Raw genomic sequence first — 24201 nt, 5'->3', positions numbered from 1 at the left:
ACGTTCGCTTTTTTTTCTTCTTTTTTATAAATTTTATTTTTATTTTTTTTTATTTATTTTTTTTAACACTTTGATCGCCATGGTTAAATTCATAATTTACCATCCCTAGCCAGCTCTATTTGTCTATGGAGAAGTTCCCCTTCTTTGCAGGGCTATAACTTTTTAAATTCTATTGCTAAATTGACATTATTATGGCCCATTCAATGTCCTATATCCATTGTTCAGGGTGTAGCAACGTTATACTTTTTCATTCACATATTCATACTAAAATATGGTCTAAAGTATAAGTATGTTTTGGGGCGGCTAGGTGGTGTAGTGGGCAAGGCACTCGCCACCAGTGTGGAGACGCTAGGATTCACGTGTTCGAATCCAGCGCTCCACATTGTTTTCAGTTTAACTGGTCGTCCGCAGTAATACACATTGGCCGTATTAGAGGGTGGGAAACTGATGGGTGGGGATCGAACGTTGTGGACAGCGACTCCTACAGGTCGGTTGGTGCGCCTGCGCAGTAGAATCAGGAAGTGTCGGGGGCAGCGTGAGCCTCCCACGCGTTACTCCTCGACACTGAGAGATCGAGCTGCGCAGGTGAAAAGATGCGACTGCTGTTACCTCAAGTACCGGAGGGGACTTGTGCTATGTATGACTTAGTCCACATTGCAGCCGGCTTGTGGGAGGCAAGAAACAGCGTTCGTGACAGGGGAGGGTTGAATTGGATGATACGAAAATTGGGATGGGAGAAAAATATAGAAAAATGGGAGAAAAAGTGGATCAAAAAAAAAAAAGTATAAGTATGTTTTATCGTTTTCTGCAGCTTTCTCCAGAACTTGATTTATAGCCCCAAATGCATTATATTGATGATCAAATACAGTTTGGTAGCGATCGGTGCCAGATAAAAAAATTTCAACTGGAGGTACTTCTAGAAGTTACTACGTATGATCTGATGATGACCGGATGGGCGGGGGGTCGTTTATAATTCCGTGGGCAACGTTATATCATTCACCTAGTGTAACTGAGGGGTACAATTCCCTGACTGTATTGATAAGTATGGTATCATTAAACCACTACCGCTTGATGTACTTTAACTTCTGGCCATCCAGTACACGATATCTAAGTATGATGAACACTTTCCCACATATGAAACCAGGTCCACACAAATATAACAGTCGAAGGTTTAATATAGCAAAAGGTATATACAACATTCACTTAATTACATTTATGATTTGAATGCACTTGTAAGGCAAATGAGTATTCGTAGGCAAATCAACACTGAATGTCCAATCTCTGGTTACGCAGGAAGCAAGTATACAACCTGGTTCTTTAGGGAAACTATAGCGATGGTACTTAAGGATTATAGCGGGATACTAAAGGGGTCCTGCTGGTTGTAAGTCAGTAAGGGGGGGGGGGGGTTTGGAGAGCCGTCAGCTGCATCCCATCTGGCCAACGATTCCTGGGGAGAATTCAGGTACAGAAAACAGTGCCCGCAGGATCTTGATCCACAGATGAATACACTTGGGCCCTCTTGTAGACGGTAGCTGTAGGTCCACAACGAAGGAGAAGCGAGGCGGCCTCGGTCTGGGTTGAGCGCCGTCTCACCTGGGCTCCTCTCGGGGGTAATTCCAACACTCACTGGCGTTGGCTGTTATCCGCTCCACAAATCAAAGCACCCAAAGCAAATAGATATTCCATGCCGTATAGGCTCAGCAGTCGTCCGGGTAGGTAATCCAATGTGCAGGTCCACTCGTTCTCGCCCAGAACTCCTCGGATGAAAGCACCACGCGTGGTCTGCCCAGCCTGGTTAAGACTCTAGATAACGCGAGGAAACGATGGGGGTGCTGCTCACTTTAGAACTTTAACCGAACGATGCACCATACATAATAGACTATTATTACTTAATAGAAATACGTCCCACTCGACGGTACAGTGCCAAACTATGACAATTCAGCTATGAATTTACACGAGGTCTCAATGCCTATTCTGGGGCCAAAATAGGCCATACTGCACCACACGTGGGTCGTGGGTGAGGCTTCACGTCTGTTACTAGGTTGGAGGGTAAAGGACTAATGGACTAAAAAAAGTTCTACTTTACTTGCGCCCTATTTATATGCACGGTGAACAAATAGTACCATTCGTATTTCGGTAGCCGTATTCCTACGCGGAACCGGGGCTAGTTGGGACATGTTCGTCGGCACTATTGAACTTGACTCAAGGGGCCTGTCTGCTGGCGCCAGGTTCTTGTCCAATGAGAGAATGAACTATTTTTTTTTTGATCAAATTTTTTTTATTATTATTAATTACATGAAACAGGACAACACAATAACCACAGTAACAAAAAACATAACTTCACAGGAGAATAACAAACAATAATAATACAGAATAATAAATTATAAGACAAAAAGAAAAAGAAACAGCGTCCAACCTATCAAATATAGGTGGCTACTTCAATAACAAAAAGGGGTCTTCAAGACATGGCAACCTTTCCCCACCTTTACAAAGTGGAGTGACTTAAAAGATTGTTTATGAGAGTGTTGTCGCAGATTTACTGTAGATAGCCTAGGTCCCTTACACATGTTCAAGACTGCCAAACTCGCAGACGGTAAAGTGTAAGAAGAAAGAAATTCCTCTTCCAAGTTGGTTGACAGGTCAATCAGTCTGCCAATATTAGTCCCTTGGGGAGATGGCATGTGAATTGACATATAGCGCAGAATAGCTAAATACCAACCCCCCCTAAAATCCCCCCAGCCAAAGTTAAGAAGGACAAGACAAAAACCAAGACAGACAAGACATTTCCTCCTCCCCCTCCCCAGAGACCGCCGGACCCCCCCGATCAAGCGCCCCAACCCCGCTCAGCCGCACACGGCGGTCTTTACCTTCTCAGCTGCTGCGAACCACAGGTCAATGCCAGCCTGCCCTACCCCAATCACCCGAGCCGTGGATATCTCAAGATAAATCACATCCAATAGAGTTAGGGACCAGTTGATCATTGTCAGCTTCTCAGGCTCCTTCCATCTCATTGCTATAAGCTTCTTCGCTGCTGTGACGCCCGCTAGGACAACCCTTTTCAGTTGTACGGACGCGGGTAGTGTCGTTATATCGTTCAGGAGTAGCGTAACAGCTGTGAATGGGATAGTTAAGCCACACAGATCTGAAAGTTTGTCCGTTATCGACCTCCAGAAACGGGCCACTGGTGGGCAATCCCAATACATATGCATATAAGTGCCAGTGGCCTTTTGAGAGCACAAAGTGCACCGAGAGTCGGTTATCAGTCCCATAGCAAATAGCTTCCTAGGTGTAAGATAGGTCCTATGAATATAATTAAAATTAATTTGCTGGTGATTGGGGTTGCGGGAAGATAATGCCACATTTGCCCAAACATCATCCCAGTCAAACTCGGGGTCCAACTCCGGGATATCCACACGCCAGATTGTATCCAATGATAAATTTTTATACGTGGATTGAATTAAGAGCGTATAAAAGTCTGAGACAAACCCTCTGGATGTCGTTCTGTCCACTATGAGCCTGAGGAAGGGGTGTGGTTGCAAAGCTTGAGCCCACGGTACGCCATGCGCCCTCAGTGCTGACCTTAGTTGAAGGTAAAGAAAGAAGGACTCGCCGGGAAGATCATAAAATTCTCTTAAGTCCTGAAACGCACGGAGGCCGTTCTTATCATAAATATCCTCCAGAGTATGCACTCCCCTCCTTTGCCATTGAGGAATATTAACCGGCTTGTGTCCAACAAGTAATTGCTGGTTATTAAAAATTGGAGAGTCCAGGTGCCAAGGGCATTTAACCCCACACGACCTCTGTACATTACGCCACGTTTGGATCACGTGAGTTATGATCGGTCCATACCTCAGCCGGCATTTCGCAATAGAGACAGTGGAGTACACTACATCCTGCAATCTTAGCGGAGACACCGCCGCCGCTTCTAAGGAGCGCCACGATACAGCCTCTACAGGGTCTAGCCAGCACATCAGAGGTCTCAGTGAAAAGGACCAGAAATAAAGTTTAAAATCAGGGATTGCGAGGCCCCCATCTTGTTTCCTACGTTGAGTAGTAGCCCTTTTGATTCTCGGGCGTTTGTTATTCCAGACAAACTTAGATACCATCGATTGTACCTTGCGCCAGTGGTCTATTGGAGGGGGCAGGGGGAGCATTGAGCTAATAAAATTTATCCTAGGCAGGATGTTCATTTTGATTATGGAAGCCCGGGCTTGTAAGGAGTTAGGAAGGGACGACCACCTGTCTAGATCCTGGCGTATTTTATCATAAGTACCCGTGAAGTTGTACTTAGTAGTTTGGTTCAGCGTGGGGAATATCTCTATGCCCAGGTATTTAAAATGTTCTACTATGGGGATATCAGCTGGTAGTCGTACCGCCTTGGCCAGTTCATTAAGAGGTAGGCAGGCTGATTTGTTCCAGTTAATCTTAAAACCTGACAATTTACCAAAGTCGTCGATTATCCTCAATAATTTTGTGGCCGACCGGGAGGGGTCGTCCATGAAAATCAGCAGGTCATCCGCATAGAGAGCAATTTTGTGTGGAGTATTGTTGACCATTATGGGGACGATGTCCTCCGATTGCCTAATAAATTGAGCCAAAGGTTCTAGGGAAAGCGCGAACAGTCCCGGGCTCAGAGGGCAACCCTGTCTAGAAGATCTGGAGACTGGAAAGAGTGTGGAACAGTTTTTGCCTGTCAGTATCATCGCAGACGGCGAGGCATACAGGACTTTAATCATATGAATAAAACTCTTTCCAAGACCCATGACCTCAAGTACCTTCCACAGGTATGACCACTCAAGTCTGTCAAACGCCTTCATGGCATCCAAAGACAGAACTGTGGATGGAGTTGTATTGTCTTTACTGTTATCGATTACATGCAACAGCCTCCTAAGATTATCTGCAGCCAGACGCCCCGGGATAAAACCAGTTTGATCGCAGTGTACCAATACAGACATAAATCTCTGCAGGCGACGGGCCAGCACCTTGGCAAACACCTTTAAATCGGCCCCGAGAAGACTCAAGGGTCTATAGCTACCACAATCATTGGGATCTTTGTCCTTTTTGAGAAGTAAAGAAATCAACGCCATATTGACATCTCTTGAGAACTCCCCTTGTTCGATAGCGTAATTGATCATATCGAGCATCAATGGACCCAGTTGGTCCCAGAAAGCTAAATACACTTCGGGTGGAATACCATCCCAGCCTGGCGCCTTACCCCTCTGCATTTCAACAATAGTCTCCCTCAATTCTACGAGAGTAATCGGTCTCCCCAGTTCCTTGGCCTCTTCCTCAGAAATGTGGGGTATCTCAAGCCCGCCAATGAACGATTCAAATCTAGAGTCATCCAGATTACCCTCTGAGCTATATAACTGTGAGTAAAACTCTTTAAAAGTGTCATTGATCTTTTTCGAATCAGTAGTGACTGCACCCTGGCTCGTCCTAATCGAGGGGATATCTGAGAAATGATCATTTGAGCGTATTTTCATTGCCAATAGATGGCTAGGTCTGGAGCCGTGAAAATAGTAATTTTGTCTTGTCCTATGTATTAAGAACTCAGACTGTTGTTTAAGTATGGAGTTTATTTCTTTTTTGACTATCTTACGTTGTGTGTTTAGTCGTTCATTATAGTCAGTTTGCAAGGATACGTATAGGTCCGCATATAATGATTCCAGTCCTTCTAGCTTTTTTGACCGGGATTTTCGCAAATTGGAGGCAAATAGTGTGACATGACCCCTGATGAATCCTTTCAATGCGTTCCACAGGACCCTAGGGTCTTCTACCGTGCCAACGTTGATCTGCAAAAATTCAGCTAGTTTACTCCTGAACTCAGAACAGAAGTCATCGTTCTTTAGCAAGGTCGAATTAAAACGCCATCTGGGAGCTCTTGCGGAGAGCCTGCCAAAGGTTGCCGTAAGGAAAATCCCCTTGTGGTCTGAGAGAGCCAAGGGAACCAATGAGACATCGAAACTATCAAACATATTAGGGGACGCGAATGCATAGTCAATTCGAGAGAAGCTTTTGTGTCTGGCTGACAGGTGAGAGTAATCTCTGAGGGTGGGGTTGCATAAGCGCCAGAGGTCTGTGAGCCCCGTGTCTTTGGCCCACATCCTGAGGGCCTTAGAGGCCCGTTTCTGGTCGCTCGTTTCAGAGGGCCCGGACCTATCCATCTCCGCATCCCAGCACGCATTAAAATCGCCACCCACAATGAGAGCGTATCCATTAAGTTCCAACATATTCTTCGTGATTGTATTATAGAACGCTGAATCAAATGTGTTAGGAGCATACAATGCTATTATAGCCATCTTCCTATGCAAGAATTCAACTTTTGCTATAGTAATCCTTCCCTCCGTGTCCGACCATACATCCAAGATTTTGATATCAAGGTTACGTCTTGTAACTATGACTACTCCTTTCGTCTTATCATCGGCTGAGGATGAGGAGATAACGTGATATTGCCGATTTGCCAGTCTTGACACGTCACCTACCATTAAATGCGTCTCACTAAGGAGAGCAAGGTCAATATTTCTCCTCTTCAATAGCCAAAGGACACTGGCACGCTTGTGTGGGGCGTTAAGCCCTCCTGCGTTCCAAATTAAAATATTCAATTTAGCCATGGTCGAGCTTGTATAAGTGCGTAGAGAACATACCCGTGCAGCCAGGCCGAGTACAGAGGTGCCGATCCCGGCGGGCCCGGACGGTCAATCCCAGGAGTTCAGAGGAGGAACACTTACACATATATAAGACAACAGTACATAGAACACATAAAAATACCACCCCAGCTACAGCCCCCCCTCCTTCTACTCTACACCCTAACCCACCCGTCCTACTATAAGTTCCTCTATACCCACTCTCCAATCCCCACCCTATGCCCCATCCACTGAGGATGGTCATCTTCCTATCACTTCCCACTAGAGACATGGATCAATAAGACGCTTCCCACTCCCACCCCCCTCTAGATAAACCCCTGAGTAAACCCCCACTAGTCCAATAAACACAAATAATAATAAAATAAAATTCAATAAAGATATCGGTCGAAACCCACCTGAGCCCTGGCCCCAACATGAGACAACCATAATGGTAAAAATAGCCATTATTAAATAATAACTCCGCATCAACCTGCAGCCCTCTATTTCCGAATCTGCGCTTCAACATCACATTGTTATAGCCCAAAAAGGTATAGGAAAATTCAAAACAAAATTAAATTAAAGCATCCCAGCCGATAGTCTAAGGCAGGTTCGGGTCACAGGTTAATTGTGCAAAATTGTGTGAACAGTGTCAATTAAACAATGACAAAAAAAAAGGAGGAAGGGGAAAAAAAAAGTTATGGTCAAAGTGCACCCCTTTAGCCGTCCCTCTGATCAGGCACAACGGCTGAATTGACCTAACCTATGTAAGAATAGAATTAAACACAATCATTCATTAATCAATCCGGGGATGGTAATAGGCAACACCTGACACCACCTGTCATCATACATTGTTTCAATAAAGATATCGGTCGGAGCAGTTAGTCCAAGGTAGGATCGAATCACAGTTAAATTGCTCATTCAAATGCCCTTAAAACAGCGACACTAATTATTATACAATTACTCAGCATCAACCCTGTAACCAACTACCTTGGAGTCTGCATATTAATGTCGCAACGTTATAGCATAAGTGGATCACGGAAAATTCAAAACACATTTAAGGCAGATTAGCAGTTAGTCCAAGGTAGGATCGGATCACAGTTAAATTGCTCATTCAATTGCCATTAAAACAGCGACAATAATTATTATATAATTACTCAGCATCAACCTGTAACCATCTACCCTGGAGTCTGCATATTAATGTATCAACGTTATAGCATAAGTGCCTCACGGAAAATTCAAAACAAAATTAAGGCGAGTCAGCAGTTAGTCCAAGGTAGAACCGGATCACATTTAAATCGCGCATATAGATGACATAAAAACTGCGACAATAGGAAAGAAAAAAGAAAGGAAAAGAGGGTAATGGCTAGAGTGCAAGCCATATAACCATATAGCCATGAAGTGCAAGCCATACCCGACCCAACCTGTTATCAAATATTGTATATGCATATTCAACCGACCTTGGCATCTACTTTGGATCACCAAAGCTCAAAACAACCTGGATATAAAAATAAAAAGCATACCAGAAGTTAGTTAGGGACTCGGTCACTCTTGAACTGTGCAAACCAATGTCCCTTTGAACAGCAACAGCGACCAAAATACGTAACCATTAAGTTCAAGTTCAAGTTCTTTAATAGTTGTCATACAGAAGTACAGAATACTTTCATACAAAATGCTTCTTACTGTTACGCTCCAGAGACTGTGCTAGACAAGATAGTATCAAATAACATAATAACATAATATAGCATGAATTTAGAAGAAGAATGAGGTCACAGTTGTTCGGTATAGACATATGTACAATGTTCTGAGTTACCATATAATATACAATACACAATACTATGCAGTGTACTAATGTACAGTACTATCTAGTGCAAAGCAGAAATGGGATGAGGTACAATTTTAGGTACAATTTACAGTAAGGTGTACGAGTTGTAGTGCAATCCTTCATCCATAAATATAAAGTGTGGGGAGTGGGTGCTACAGTGTGTTTGTTTAAAGTGGGTGTGTGCTATAAAGTGTGTGTAGTGGGTGCTACAGTGTGTTTGTTTAAAGTGAGTGTGTGCGTGTGGATGTGTGTGCTATGTGTGTTTGGTGGTTGTTGTTGTGTAGTGTTCATTCATTGTTCGTTTAGCAGCCTGATGGCCTGGGGATAGAAGCTACTTCTGAGTCTTTCTGTGCTCGCCTTGAGACTCCTGTGTCGCTTGCCTGACGGCAGCAGTTCAAAGAGGCAGTTGTTCGGGTGGCTCGAGTCCTTAATAATTCTCTTAGCCTTCCCCTTGCAACGCTTGTTGTAAATGTTCTGGAGAGTGGGGAGCCCCCCTCCAATTGTGCGTTCGGCTGAACGTGTCACTCTTTGTAGTCTGCTTTGGTCTTTTGCAGTGCTATTCCCAAACCAGGAGGTGATGTTGCCGGTCAAGATGCTCTCTATTGTACATGAGTAGAAGTTCTTAAGGATCTTCTGGCTGACTTGGAACTTCCTTAGGCGCCTGAGGAAGTAGAGGCGTTGTCGTGCCTTCTTCACCACACTGTTAATGTGTATGGTCCATTTCAAGTCCTCGGATATGTGGGCTCCGAGGTACTTGAAGCTGTTGACTCTCTCAACCGGTGCCCCGTCGATGCTGAGGGGGCTGTAGTCCTTGACCCCCGACCTCCTGAAGTCCACAATCATCTCCTTTGTTTTGCTGACGTTCAGGGAGAGGCTGTTTTCCTGGCACCATCCCGCCAGGACCTTGACCTCTTCCAGGTAGGCCCTCTCGTCGTTGGCAGAGATCAGGCCCACCACCACTGTGTCGTCAGCAAATTTGACGATTGTATTGCTACTCCGCTGAGCCACACAGTCGTGTGTGTACAGGGAGTAGAGGAGGGGACTCAGAACACAGCCCTGGGGGGCCCCTATGTTGAGGGTGATGGATGAGGAGGTGCAGTTGCCTGCTCTCACCACCTGGGGTCTGCCAGTCAGGAAGTCCAAGACCCACTGGCAGAGGTCATAGCCCAAGCCCAGGTCCCTGAGCTTGGCTATGAGTATGGAGGGGACTATGGTATTGAATGCCGAGCTGTAGTCGATGAATAGCATTCTCACATAGTTCCCCTGCCTCTTGTCCAGGTGTGATGCTGCTGTGTGCAGCACATGGGATATGGCGTCCTCCGTGGACCTGTTGGGGCGGTATGCAAATTGCAGGGGGTCCATGTTGATGGGGAGGGAGGAGCAGATGTAGCCCTTTACTAGCTTCTCAAAGCACTTCATGGCTATGGAGGTGAGAGCTACAGGGCGGTAGTCGTTGAGGCAAGCAGGCTTGGATTTTTTGGGTACAGGGATAATAGTGGACTTCTTCAGGCAGGTGGGGATGACAGCCTGTTCTAAGGACAGGTTAAATATGTCAGTGAATACTGGGGCCAGTTGGTCGGCACAGACTTTTAGGACGCGGCCGGGGATGCCGTCCGGACCTGCTGCCTTCCTGGTATTCACTTTTTTAAAGGTCCGCCTCACCTCATGCTCTGTTACCCTGAACACTGCGCCTCCATCAGCAGCCGACCCCCCCCCCCCCATTGCCGAGGCTTGTGAGCTGGTGTTGTTATTACCAGCATCAAACCTCGCATAGAAGGTATTGAGGTCGTTTGCTAAGGAGATGTCATTGTTCAGTTTGAGGGAGGCGCCTTTGTAGTCTGTCATCGTTTTGAGCCCCTGCCACATAGCTCTAGAGTCAGCTTGTTCAAACTGGAGTTCAATTTTATCCCTGTAGCGCCGTTTGGCCTCTGACACTGTCCTCCTTACGTTGTGTTGCGCCACCTTGTGGTCATTCATGTTGCCTGCCACTAGGCCGTCATTGTATGCTTTGGTGCGCTCTCTCAGAGCTTCTCGGGTCTCGAATGTCTCGGCGCAGACCATAGTCGAAGCCCGCTGGCTAGCCCGAGGCTAGCGCGTAAGCTAGTGACGAATCCGGATAGCACGTTAGCCTACTATGTACATTGTTCAGCTAGCTCGTTAGCTTCCAAAGAGGCGATACACAAGTACGACCATGAGGTCAGCTTTAGCAAGTAACAGAAGTCATTGGGAAGCCCCGCTAGTTGGATGGGCAGAGGACAGTTAGCATGTCTGGGCATGACAGCAAGTGTTTGTGAATAGTCGACCTAATCAATGTATATAGGCCCAAACCGCCAAGTCACTCACCCTCCATAGATATCAAGCAACAGACTCGGGTGTCTCCGCGAGATATTCCTTCGCTTTAGCCAACGACCAAAACAAACGCTGACCACCGACCTTCTCCAACACAGATAGTTTCGCGGGAGCGAATAACGTGGGCCTCAGGCCTAGTTTCCATAGCTTAGTCAGGACCACCTTGTACTCGGCTCTCTGAGCTTGAACCTCCGGTGTAAAGTCCTCGAAAATGGCCACTTTGTGATCGCCAAGCCTCAGAGTACCCCTTCTGGTACGAGCCGACCGCATGATGATTTCTCTCTGTTGGAGTCTGTTCAGCTTGACTATGATGGGCCTCGGTTCTTTGTTCACGCCGGGAGAAAACCTGCCCGCTCTGTAGGCCGACTCACAGATAGGAGGCGAGGGGAGGACGTCCGTCCCTAGTATCTTCTGCAGCAGTTCGGGCATGGTCTCAGAGAGACGGCCTTCACCGCTGGTCTCCGGTACTCCAACAATCCTGACGTTGTGGCGTCTATCCCGGGACTGCATCTCCTCCATCGCCGACTGTAGTTTGTTGACTTCAGCCTGCCTAGCCAGCAGGGCGGATTCAAGACCCGCCATCTTCTCACACTGTGATGATACCTCCGTCGTTAGCATGGCTAGTTCGTTAGCATTAGCCGATGAGGCAGCGTGAATCGTCTCCATCTTGTCTGTCAGCGGGACTACCGCCAGCCGTATTTCTTCTGATATCTCACGACGGAGGCTGATACAGAAATCCGCCAACACTTTCTTCTGTGCTTCAGCGATGCGTGCCTCAGAGTCTGCGTGTACTTTCTTCTGTGCTTCAGCGATGCGTGTCTCAGAGTCTGCGTGTAGCTTGGTCATGACCAAGAGCACAGCTTCGCTTAACTCCCCGACAGCGGGAGACGGTGCGGCCATGCTCGGCGGCGCCGGTGTCGTGCCTAATTCTTTCATGGCTCTGGTTTCCACCCCCGCCATCGTAGAAAGTCGAAAAAAGTTGATGAATGTATACTAAACACGACGACCTAGCAAACAGATAAAAACAAATAAAAATAAAATAAAGACTAATGGGGAGAAACGTATATTCAGCACGGTAGAAGGGAGCTCATGTGAAACACGTCTACTCCATGATCGCTCAGCTCCGCCCCTCTCGAGAGAATGAACTATTATGGGCTGTAGTAGACTAAAGGGATATTCAGTGTATATGTACAAAGAATATACAAGGGATATCAAACGATATACAAATACTATTAAATATATATCCATAAATAAATATATATATTCGGTTTAATCTGATCCTTCACAACACCTAGTGTGAATGTGAATATCATTCACCTAGTGTTAAATGTACAGTTGCTATTGCATGCACTCATCTGTGTTTCACTACACACATGAGTGCATGCTTACCAACTGTCCGTCTGCAACACTACTATCACCAACATCTAAGAAGGGAGATCCCCCCTTGAATGTCCCTTCTAAGGTTTCTCTCCTCCACACTGCCTGTGGAGCTTTTTTCCCTATTGTTAGGTTTTAGTGAGTTTTTCCTTACCTTCGCGTGGGGTATGTCTGGGAGTGCTTGCATTCTTTCATTTATTTGCATTCATCTAAAAATGTTTGGACCTTATGGTGTTCTTGTTCTGTTCTTGACTTATTGTTATGTTTTCTTCTTGACTTGTTTAAAGAAGACCTGTACGGCCCATGGGGACATTAACGTGTGTTGTCGGGCCCTATAAATAAATTTGATTTGATTTGATTTGGGTCATATGATCATCAGAGCAGTTTATATGGAACACGTTAGAAAATAACGCTGGATCTTACCGTATCTTCCTCGCGCCGTTGGACGATCAGCTTGGAGTAGACAGTTTTCGATTATGGGATGTTGATCTAGATGAACCATTTCCAGGTTGTATAATACTATATACGTCCAAATAACGTTGTTTATTGAGTTAGGGCGAGCGATTGATTATCCAGTGTGTCGAGATGGAGTCCGGCTAACGATCGCGAGTGCCCGGACGAAATATGGATGAGCACTTCCTGTTTGGCGCGTCACTTCCTGTTGGCCGATCTGCCGATCGGCCACCAGATGGCGCTCTTGAACCGTTAGAGAGTTGAGTGGAGATCAGCAGTATATCTCAGGTCCCCGGAGGAGAAATATGATTTCGATCACAGATTTTTGAAATATTGATATCAAAGACGTGTTACGGCATCTTCGGCAGAATGAGCATGGCGGGCAATGACGAGTTACGGCGTTTCCGGCGATTAAAGTGTTAATAATACAAATTTTTTTTTATTGTATTTTATTATAGATCCTACGGAGGGCGGCATTGCATAGTCTATTGGTGAAAAACATGTTGTTTACAGTGGTGGCTGTTCATGTAAACATGTAATTAAACAAAGCACTCAGAAGAAAATAAACAAGCTACTGCATCAAAGTTACTACTTATGATAAACAATAGCCCTTGCACACCGCAGTCACGTAAGGGGCTAGATAAACAAAGGCATTCGTTTTGTGGCATTAACGTTATATAGTTAGTGTTACACGTTCAATAACATCAGCATATTATTTACCCGAACATAGCAAGTAGCTGGCATTACTTGTCCTTCCGTTGCTCAGCCCTGAGTTGTACACATTCTGCAGTCTGTTAATAAAGTTTTCAATCAGACACATGTATAGAAAGGCTTTGTTTTATTATAACATTCGTTGCAGTAAAATCATTATGCCTCGTTTGGTCATCCTCATCTACGTTCTCGGCGGGGAGCTAACGTATTAGCTACGGTAAGTCTGTTGTGCTTCTCGCAAGCAGATCAATGGCGGCATTTCCGGAAGTAAAAAACTAATAAAACGCTTGCCGATTGGTGGTAACAGCAGAGGCGGGTGCAAGCGGTGTGACGTAATTGGCAGAATCGCCTGTCAATCAAAATTGTTCTATTGCATTGGTTGAGAGCTCTGGTTGAGACAATAGTATCCCGCTGCAGCCCGGCAGACCGTACTGGTTGAGCCGAGCGCCGCGGGGGACGCGCCTCTTCACATCGCCTCAACCCTGCTCGCCTCCTTTTTTTTTTTTCACTGAACGTTCGAACCCATTAATTAAAGTCCGAATGTCAGCGTAACGAACGAACGTTCGAACGTTCGGGCTCAGCCTTAACACACACACACACACACACACACACACACACTCACACACGTGCGAGAGTGATGCTAAATTGTGCTGCAAATGCCAAATGTCAGCCTGGAGCCCTCATGCAATAAACATAATAAACAATCTGCATCCTCCCACAACCTGTTCAGCCTCAACATCTGGATCCGTTGACACCCTGCCTGCAGTATAAACAGTGCAGGTGCCAGAGCTACAAACACAAACCCCTCACCCCCCCCCCCAAACAACAGCCATTTCAAATCAAACCGACTACATAACACACTCACCCGAAACAATTCATGTTTCTAGCAGTCCATCATACTTTCCAAACAAGTAGGCGAAAGTGTATTAATAGGCAGGAACGCGGCTATTTTTATAAAAGCATCCCCCCCCCCCCCCTCCCCCTGCGCCTATCAGCGCCTCTCTTAAGGCGGTGGAGGTAGTATTGAGAGGGACCTCGTCGCATCCAGGAAGCCGCTTGCACCGGAGCATCGGGGGGGGGGGGGGAGCGGCGGCCACCGTGCACAGAGCACAGGAAGCAGCACCAGCTTTAGAGCGGGATAATGAGAGGAAAATCCATCAGCTAAACAGAGCAACCCTCAGCAAGAGGCGGAGGGGGGGGGGGGGAGAGGAGGGAGAGACAGAGGGAGAGAGAAGGAGAGAGAGGGGGGGGATAGGGGGATATGGCATCTACTGTATAATGCTTATTATTGGCCCTGTGCAAATAGGAGCTCCCCTCCAATCCGGTAGGGAGTGCGCGGTTGACCCCTTCTTCTGAATTATTCATCGCCGTTTTCCTATTAAAATGGTTTGTTATTCGTACTCAACACTTCTCTAACTGTGTGCAGCATCTCCGTTCAGGTGGACGGCCGTTAAAAAGGGGATCTACGCCTCAATTTCAGGTCTCTCGACTTGTTATTCCTCTGGTCTGAGACGGTACGTTAATATTGGCGAAGATGAGCAACTCTCGCCCCGAAAACCAGTGCTAGAACTGAACTACCGGTATGCGACTATAGAATAAAGCTCGATTGGATATAAAAAGAGAAAGCAAATGTTCTGTTGTTCCACAGAATCACTTTCCCATTTATTGTCAATGGAGAATCTCCCGACTTTATACTTGATGACGTCACAAGTTAGATTCGTACTTCTCTGGTTTCTGGCTTTGAGAGAGAGAGAGAGAGAGAGAGAGAGAGAGAGAGAGAGAGAGAGAGAGAGAGAGAGAGAGAGAGAGAGAGAGAGAGAGAGAGAGAGAGAGAGAGAGAGTAGCTCATGTTCACAAATATTGATTGAACTGTCTTAAGAATGGAAATAACACATTCAAAACTCTTGAACACACACACACACACACACACACAGACGCACCCTGCACTGCACCTTAACATGCACATACACTACTGTATATACGCAAGACACTTTCTGTAATTGACTATTTTATTTTATCTTACCTCATTTTATATTTTATCCTTCTACTACTACTTATTATTACCATTCTTGTATTCATCGTCGTTTCTTAATTGTGCACCGTTGAGTCTGAGCTCGAAACACAAACATTTCATTACCTGCAATTGCCCCTGTATTGTTGTGTATTTGACAAATAAAACTTCAAATATTTTATTTGAGTGACGTTCTATTTTAAAGTATGCCTGGCTGATTGTTGCCACTCCATCATTCTAGATACATCTGGAAACGTCAATACCCACAACTAGGGATGTTCAATATTGGCTTTTTTACTGATACCGATATACCGATATTGTCCAACTCTTAATTTCCGATACCGATATCAACCGATATCAACCGATATCAACCGATACCGATATATGCAGGGTCCCCCCCCCCCCCCCCAATTTTTTTTTAAATGATTAATATTTAATTATTCATTTAATTTCAGGTAATTAACATTACATTATGCATACTTTTGACAATAAATAATATCAGAATTTGTTCTTACTTGCTTGCCTGGGTAAATAAATGTAAAAAAAATATATATATATATTATTATATATATATATTTTTTTTTAATTGATACAGATAATTTCCGATATCACATTTTAATGCCAATATCGGCCGATAATATCGGACATCCCTACCCACAACTCATGTGTCTGTTAGCCAACAGGCTGCTGTAGCCTCTCTAGCTAGCCGACCTCATCATTAGCAGAGATCCTCACTGGGGACCAGCAGAGGCCCGGCTGCGGGGACCGCCACCGACCACAGGGGGGCACTAGCCCCCTCTTACAATCAGACTAGAGATTTAATGACAGACGCTCTCGTTCACAGATTACTACTTCTTCACACTGTATGTCATGTGAGAGGACACACATACCCAGTCTCTTCTCATCCCCATCTCCTCCACTCCATCATTATCCCTCTGGAGGAGCCCACAGACTGAGTGACGGGTTGATCATACGTTTGGAGAGAGACGGTTCTGGTTCTGTGTAGAGAGAGGCTGCCGCTCTCCCTTCTGCCAGAAGTCATGGATATGTTCATTAGCAGAATACTACACTAGAAATGGCCTTTTCCTGTGTTTTGCATTGTGTTTACACAATGAGGGGTTGTTGTCTCAACACTGAGAACGTGTGAAATACAGGTGGATCTCAATGAATTAGAATATTGAGGAGATATATTGGTTGGCTCCCTGCCACGCCGCATTGATTCATGCAAAAGGAGCCCCCCGAGCAAGTATTGAGTGCATATACTTTTCAGTAGGCAGACATTTCTGTAATATATATATATATATATATATTGCTCTTATGTAATATTCTCATTTTCTCAGATACTGAATTTTGGGTTTTAATAAGCCATAATCATCCAAATTGAAAGAAGTAAAGGCTTGAAATATTCCACTCTGTGTGTAATGAATCTATATAAAATATACTTTTCCTCAATATTATAATTTATTGAGATGCACCTGTACTGTGTACTATGTACTGTACATAGTGCAATGTCTGCAGTTCAGCTGTGACAAGAAGAGCACTCCCTCTCGGAATTGCGAGCCATTCAGAATTGCAGCCACAATCGATAGTTAATAATGTGTGTGTGAGGAGATCTTCTTGGAGAAAATGCACATACAAAACGGTGGCTCGCTCGTAACCTTCTCTTTTCTACCTTAAGTTGAACCTAAAATATGTTTCCGACAATTTTTTCTTTTTTTTTTAAACTTTATTTTTTAGCGTTTATCGCTTTTTCCTGGTCAAACATGACCGACAGATACAGTGAGGGTGAAACGGGAGAGAGAGCAGGGGAAGACATTTGGCAAATGACGACGGGTCCGGGAATCGAACTCGGGTCAGCCGATCCGCGACGCAGCGCGGTACATGGTGTGCTACTGGAGCGCCCTCCGACAACCTTTTTAACGCTAAGTTTTATATGATATTGCTGGATCTCGAGTGCTGATACTTTTGACAGTTTGATCTGAATTTTGTTTGACGGTACCAGGCTCATGCACCATCGCTAGATGCATGATAATTATCATATTTGTATATTCTCACTCATTATTATTACAGGCACAGTCACATAATCTGAGTGTTTTTTTTTTCTTTTTTGCAAAAAACCCAAGTCCTATATTAAAGGGGAACTATTTTACAATTTCTTTCACTATTTGGGCACTTTTACACAATTCCTGTGAGTCTATGGAACACCTCTGTAATTTCTTCTTTTTTTTTTTCATTGTTTTGTATTTCTAATCAAGTCCTCAAAAACAGCATTTTTCTACCTCAAGATCTTAAGCCGTTTTGAGCCTGGGCTCCAACCACTGTGTGCAGCTCATCATGAGCCTGATGCCACACAGCCACATCATCATGCAGCGGTGTCTCTCTGACATCACAAATCAGCACATTTCAGATGACTCAGTTCAGTGAGGGTGAATATTGTGAGAGGAGAATTGGAAGAATGCGCCAATATGAGAATTAGAGACATAGATCATATTAATATAAGTTCACATAGCTAGGAAACAATGCTAAACACTCAAAAAGGCCATTTATCAGATAGTTCCCCTTTAACTTGTTGAAACAGGACTACAATAAGGAGAAGGCTTAAGAAGGCTTAGTATGGATTATCAGAGCCACGTCCGACCTGTGATTAGTTACTGTAGCCCCTGCCCGCTCTCATGTACCTCTACACACCAGTGGCACCATGAGGGTCACTGCGGATCTACCCTGGCAGATGGAGCCAACCTAAAGCACTGTGTGTCTCTTCCTAATGGCTGACAAGCAAAACTCCCCTAATCCGCCCCCCCCCCCCGGCAGAATGAGCAAGAGGAAAAGCCTGTTTACATGGAGGACGTTACACATTAATCCCCACAGATTACCATTGCTTTTCATTGGGACTGCAAACTGGGGATCGGGGATGCGTTGATTAAAATACCAGCCGCCGGAGCACTGGAGCGGAAAACCCAGAGGCCGTGGCTGCAGTATGTAGCTGAAGTGCAGCTTAAAGCATCCGTGAAGGGTTCGCTTACTGTATTATGAGACTCATTAGCTATGCTATCTACCTTGGGTCCAAGACATCACAACATAAAGGATATGGAATATCTCTCAGCTAGCGGTCCTTTAGACCAGGGGTTCCCAAAGTGGGGGTCGCGAGCTGCCGGGGGGGGGGGGTCGCCAGATGATTTAAAAAATGTCATCACAAACACTGGCATTTAAAGGGTACAAATAAAACAATTCCTGCACCAGAATGCAGGAAAAATGAAGTCTTTGTAACAAAACATTTCCTGGTGGGGGACCCCCAGACCCCCCACTTAAAAAATGGCCTGACTGGGGCTATATTTCGCACTATATTTCCTGGCCTGAATGATTTCCCCAGTCCGGCCCTGGTTAAAAGCCTCCAATGCTTATTAGTGTGTGTGCATTTGAACGTTTGCATGTTTCAACCATACATTTCCATTTATAAAAAAATAAAAAATAAATTATAATAATTAACACTTCTTTTCTTAAATTTTTATTATATTTTTATACCTCCTATAATAGTGGGGGTCGCGGCTCTCTGACACTTATTTCGGGGGTCGCGGCCTGAAAACTTTGGGAACCCCTGCTTTAGACAGTGGTTTTGGTCCAGTGAGAGTTAAAACCCTTCCAAACCTACGGGCCCGGCTGGGGCCCAAATACCACTGCTGCTTCTCTGTACCGTAACTCTTGGAGTATTTGCGCTATCGAAAAAAAAGCTCAGCGCCACCTGAAAGCTTATATATTATATATATGGCATTTTATGGTAATCCAAAAACTGTGGGAGTTATTGAGGAAGTAAACACAAGTAGAATTCTACCTGCTTCAAGGTCAAGGTCAAGGAGGCTGCAATTCGAAACTGACCACCGTAAATGCCCAAAACCCCCACCACCTCCTAATAGACAGTCTCCTCCCCACCGCATGTATATATTCCCTCCCCGCCGTATGTATATTTCTCTCCCACCCACCCACCCCCTCCTAATGTACAGTCCCCTCCCCATCATATGTATATACTCTGTCAGGATCTAGGGGTAACAGTACTGTATATTTGAATACCGTTTATGTCACAAATGTATCAGTACTAAATACCTATATGTCCCTATGCCATAAATGTCATGTATGTTGTGTATGTCATAAATGTCTATATGAATTGAAAATGGGGGACCCTGATGGAAACAAGACAAACGTCTTTCTCAGGTCTGCATCCCCTTAAAGGGGAACTATTTTACTATTTCTTTCACTATTTGGGCACTTTTACACAATTCCTGTGAGTTTATGGAACACCTCTGTAATTTTTAATTTTTTTTAATTCATTGTTTTGTATTTCTAATCAAGTCCTCAAAAACAGCATTTTTCTACCTCAAGATCTTAAGCCGTTTTGAGCCTGGGCTCCAACCACAATGGTAAACCACTGCCTCGCCTGAACATTATCATGCAGCGGTGTCTCTCTGACATCACAGATCATCACATTTTCAGATGACTCAGTTCAGTGAGGGTGAATATTGTGAGAGGAGAATTGGAAGAATGCGCCAATATGAGAATTAGAGACATAGATCATATTAATATAAGTCCACATAGCTAGGAAACAATGCTAAACACTGAAAAAGGCCATTTATAAGATAGTTCCCCTTTAACAATTGTGTGTATTGAGCCGTACTGTATTGTACCCTGCAATCTGTTAAATAAAGTTTTCATTCATTCATTCAACCACTAAGGTCAAAATTCCGCCTAAGAAAAAGTTAGTAAAAATGTGCCTAAAAAGCATAATCTAAAAGGCCAGGGTTCATTTTTCTTATTGCAGTTGCATAATAGTTCCATGTTCAACATTTACATGTGATAGGCTAAATGCATGGGCAATTGCAGTGTCTACATCACTAAAAACCTGTAAAAATCCCATTCCGATTTTTGTTTTCCTTGTCTAATAACAGTTGGATACAAACTCAAAACATACAGTAAGTTCAAACAATAACAGACATTGAAAGCTGAAGAAGTTCTGGAAAAAAAGGGTGAAAAGCACTTACTCACAGCACATTCTCTGACAATTACACAGCAATAACAACTACATTATACCCAAATGGACTGTTTCAGGCTAAAGTATTGTTGGGGTCGTTCTCCGTGTGACTGAGTCACCATGAATAGGTAGGTTGAGAAAGTGGAGCGGTCACTTTTGTTAAACATATATATAAACTTGTTATCATTGGCTGTCAATCATTTTCAAAATGAAATGTAAGACCTTTTTAATACCACTTAGAGCAAGATTTAATACCAATTTCACGACCATACTATCAAAAAAGAAAACACACATAGCGTCACTGAACTGGCGGCGGCACGCCTTCCATACAAGCTCTCGCCAGACACACCAAGCTCCCAGTGGCCCCCTCTCGCCAGACACACCAAGCTCCCAGTGGCCCCCTCTCGCCAGACACACCAAGCTCCCAGTGGCCCCCTCTCGCCAGACACAACAAGCTCCCAGTGGCCCCCTCTCGCCAGACACACCAAGCTCCCAGTGGCCCCCTCTCGCCAGACACAACAAGCTCCCAGTGGCCCCCTCTCGCCAGACACAACAAGCTCCCAGTGGCCCCCTCTCGCCAGACACACCAAGCTCCCAGTGGCCCCCTCTCGCCAGACACAACAAGCTCCCAGTGGCCCCCTCTCGCCAGACACAACAAGCTCCCAGTGGCCCCCTCTCGCCAGACACACCAAGCTCCCAGTGGCCCCCTCTCGCCAGACACAACAAGCCCCCAGTGGCCCCCTCTCACCAGACACAACAAGCTCCCAGTGGCCCCCTCTCGCCAGACACAACAAGCTCCCAGTGGCCCCCTCTCGCCAGACACACCAAGCTCCCAGTGGCCCCCTCTCGCCAGACACAACAAGCTCCCAGTGGCCCCCTCTCGCCAGACACAACAAGCTCCCAGTGGCCCCCTCTCGCCAGACACACCAAGCTCCCAGTGGCCCCCTCTCGCCAGACACACCAAGCTCCCAGTGGCCCCCTCTCGCCAGACACAACAAGCTCCCAGTGGCCCCCTCTCGCCAGACACAACAAGCTCCCAGTGGCCCCCTCTCGCCAGACACAACAAGCTCCCAGTGGCCCCCTCTCGCCAGACACAACAAGCTCTCAGTGGCCCCCTCTCGTCAGACACAACAAGCTCCCAGTGGCCCCCTCTCGTCAGACACAACAAGCTCCCAGTGGCCCCCTCTCGCCAGACACAACAAGCTCCCAGTGGCCCCCTCTCGCCAGACACAACAAGCTCCCAGTGGCCCCCTCTCGCCAGACACACCAAGCTCCCAGTGGCCCCCTCTCGCCAGACACAACAAGCTCCCAGTGGCCCCCTCTCGCCAGACACAACAAGCTCCCAGTGGCCCCCTCTCGCCAGACACAACAAGCTCCCAGTGGCCCCCTCTCGCCAGACACAACAAGCTCCCAGTGGCCCCCTCTCGCCAGACACACCAAGCTCCCAGTGGCCCCCTCTCGCCAGACACACCAAGCTCCCAGTGGCCCCCTCTCGCCAGGCACAACAAGTTCCCAGTGGCCCCCGCAAAAAACAACCACTTGAAGACAAAAACATTTCATATATTTCATATTATTTCATCTCCCGACAGCCGGGCTGCCTCCCCCAAAAAAATTTAATACCTGTGCAAATGAAATTCAAGACTTTTTAATACCTTTATAAATTTTAGAGAGAGAGAGATAGAGAGAGAGAGAGAGAGAGAGAGAGAGAGAGAGAGAGAGAGAGAGAGAGAGAGAGAGAGAGAGACAGAGAGACAGAGAGACAGAGAGACAGAGAGAGAGAGAGAGAGAGAGAGAGAGAGAGAGGTTGACTACCTGATGCTGGAGATGAGCTGGCGCTGCTCCTCGGTGGTCAGTGTGTCCAGCAGCGCGGAGGCCAGCCAGTCCACCCTCTTCTCCGCCGCGTACTGCTTCAGCACCGCGAACAGGCGCTCCTTCACCTCCGGCTCGTCCCCCAGGATCTGTTCAATCTGACGGACGTCAATGACGGAGGAATCGTTTGGGAGGACACAGAAATACAAAATAACTTAATTTCCCAGTTCAATCCACAGAAAGGGGGTCATTGCAACAAATCCAAGGACAAGGAATGGGGTCATGAATCAAAGTTAGAAGATCTGGACGTGGGGGGGGGGCGCTCCAGTAGCACACCACATAGCGTGCTGAGTCGCGAAGCGGTCACCCTGGGTTCGATTCCCCGACCGGGTGGCCATCCTTCAGCCAAAGCTGAAAATGCTATAAATAAAATCTTTAAAAAAAATAAAGATCTGGACGGGTGATTACTGGACTGGTGGTGACCTAAAAAACACGTCTATTTATATCAAACTATCAAACACAAGATACCTCTTCATTCCCTTAATGATCAGACAGGACATGGTATTAGACTGTTATACGAGCCTCTAATGTCTCTTACGCCATTAAAACACACTGTAAACCACTATAACTGTACGTTCTGGACTAGAGGGATAGCCGACATTTATCAGAGGCCTATCTGATCTGTCACAAACTGGGATTCCTTTCAGTTCATGGATGTCCAATGGATTATTTTCAGTCATGCTCCGTAGCCCCATTGACTCCCACTAGCATGGCTAACAAAATGATAAGGACTTCTACTTCCAATATCTCCAATATAAAACCAAAAACACCGGCGCAAAACCAAAAACACCGGCGCATATAAATGGTGCATTTATATAGCAGCTTTTATCCAAAGCGCTTTACAATTTGTGTTCCTCACATTCACCCACTCACTCACACATTCACACTCCGACGGCAGGTGCCAACCTGCTCATCGGGAGCAATTAGGGGTTAAGTGTCTTGCTCAAGGACATTTCGACACGCTGCCCGGGAAGAGCGGGGATCGAACCGGGAACCTTCCGACTACCAGACGACCACTCTACCTCCTGAGCCGCTGTCGCCCCAATGTGACTATCCTTTTAGGTCTTACCAAAGTTACCAAATGTTGTCTAGTTTTAGGTGTTACCAAAGTTACCAAATGTTGTCTAGTTTTAGGTGTTACCAAAGTTACCAAATGTTGTCTAGTTTTAGGTGTTACCAAAGTTACCAAATGTTGTCTAGTTTTAGGTGTTACCAAAGTTACCAAATGTTGTCTAGTTTTAGGTGTTACCAAAGTTACCAAATGTTGTCTAGTTTTAGGTGTTACCAAAGTTACCAAATGTTTTCTAGTTTTAGGTGTTACCAAAGTTACCAAATGTTGTCTAGTTTTAGGCGTTACCAAAGTTACCAAATGTTTTCTAGTTTTATGTGTTACCAAAGTTACCAAATGTTTTCTAGTTTTAGGTGTTACCAAAGTTACCAAATGTTGTCTAGTTTTAGGCGTTACCAAAGTTACCAAATGTTTTCTAGTTTTAGGCGTTACCAAAGTTACCAAATGTTGTCTAGTTTTAGGTGTTACCAAAGTTACCAAATGTTGTCTAGTTTTAGGTGTTACCAAAGTTACCAAATGTTGTCTAGTTTAAGGTGTTACCAAAGTTAACAAATGTTGTCTAGTTTTAGGTGTTACCAAAGTCACCAAATGTTTTCTAGTTTTAGGTGTTACCAAAGTTACCAAATGTTTTCTAGTTTTAGGCGTTACCAAAGTTACCAAATGTTGTCTAGTTTTAGGTGTTACCAAAGTTACCAAATGTTGTCTAGTTTAAGGTGTTACCAAAGTTACCAAATGTTGTCTAGTTTTAGGCGTTACCAAAGTTAACAAATGTTTTCTAGTTTTAGGTGTTACCAAAGTTACCAAATGTTTTCTAGTTTTAGGTGTTACCAAAGTTACCAAATGTTTTCTAGTTTTAGGTGTTACCAAAGTTACCAAATGTTGTCTAGTTTTAGG

At 45.3% G+C, this 24201-nt stretch overlaps 1 protein-coding gene across 1 annotated transcript in view; it reads right to left on the bottom strand.

Annotated features, from left to right (window-relative positions):
* The window catches only part of grid2ipb (glutamate receptor, ionotropic, delta 2 (Grid2) interacting protein, b), a gene marked incomplete at both ends in the record, with an annotated part of 123807 nt that overhangs the window by 89262 nt on the left and 10344 nt on the right, over window positions 1–24201 (bottom strand). The window contains 1 exon segment of the mRNA XM_084322335.1: window positions 22182–22336. Within this exon segment, the coding sequence (XP_084178461.1) occupies window positions 22182–22336 (155 nt within the window).

Source organism: Notolepis coatsorum (genome assembly GCF_963971535.1).
Source record: "Notolepis coatsorum genome assembly, chromosome: 10".
Lineage (NCBI taxonomy): Eukaryota > Metazoa > Chordata > Actinopteri > Aulopiformes > Paralepididae > Notolepis > Notolepis coatsorum.
Note: the sequence above shows the minus strand (reverse complement) of the source record. Positions and strands in the feature narration are given on the sequence as shown.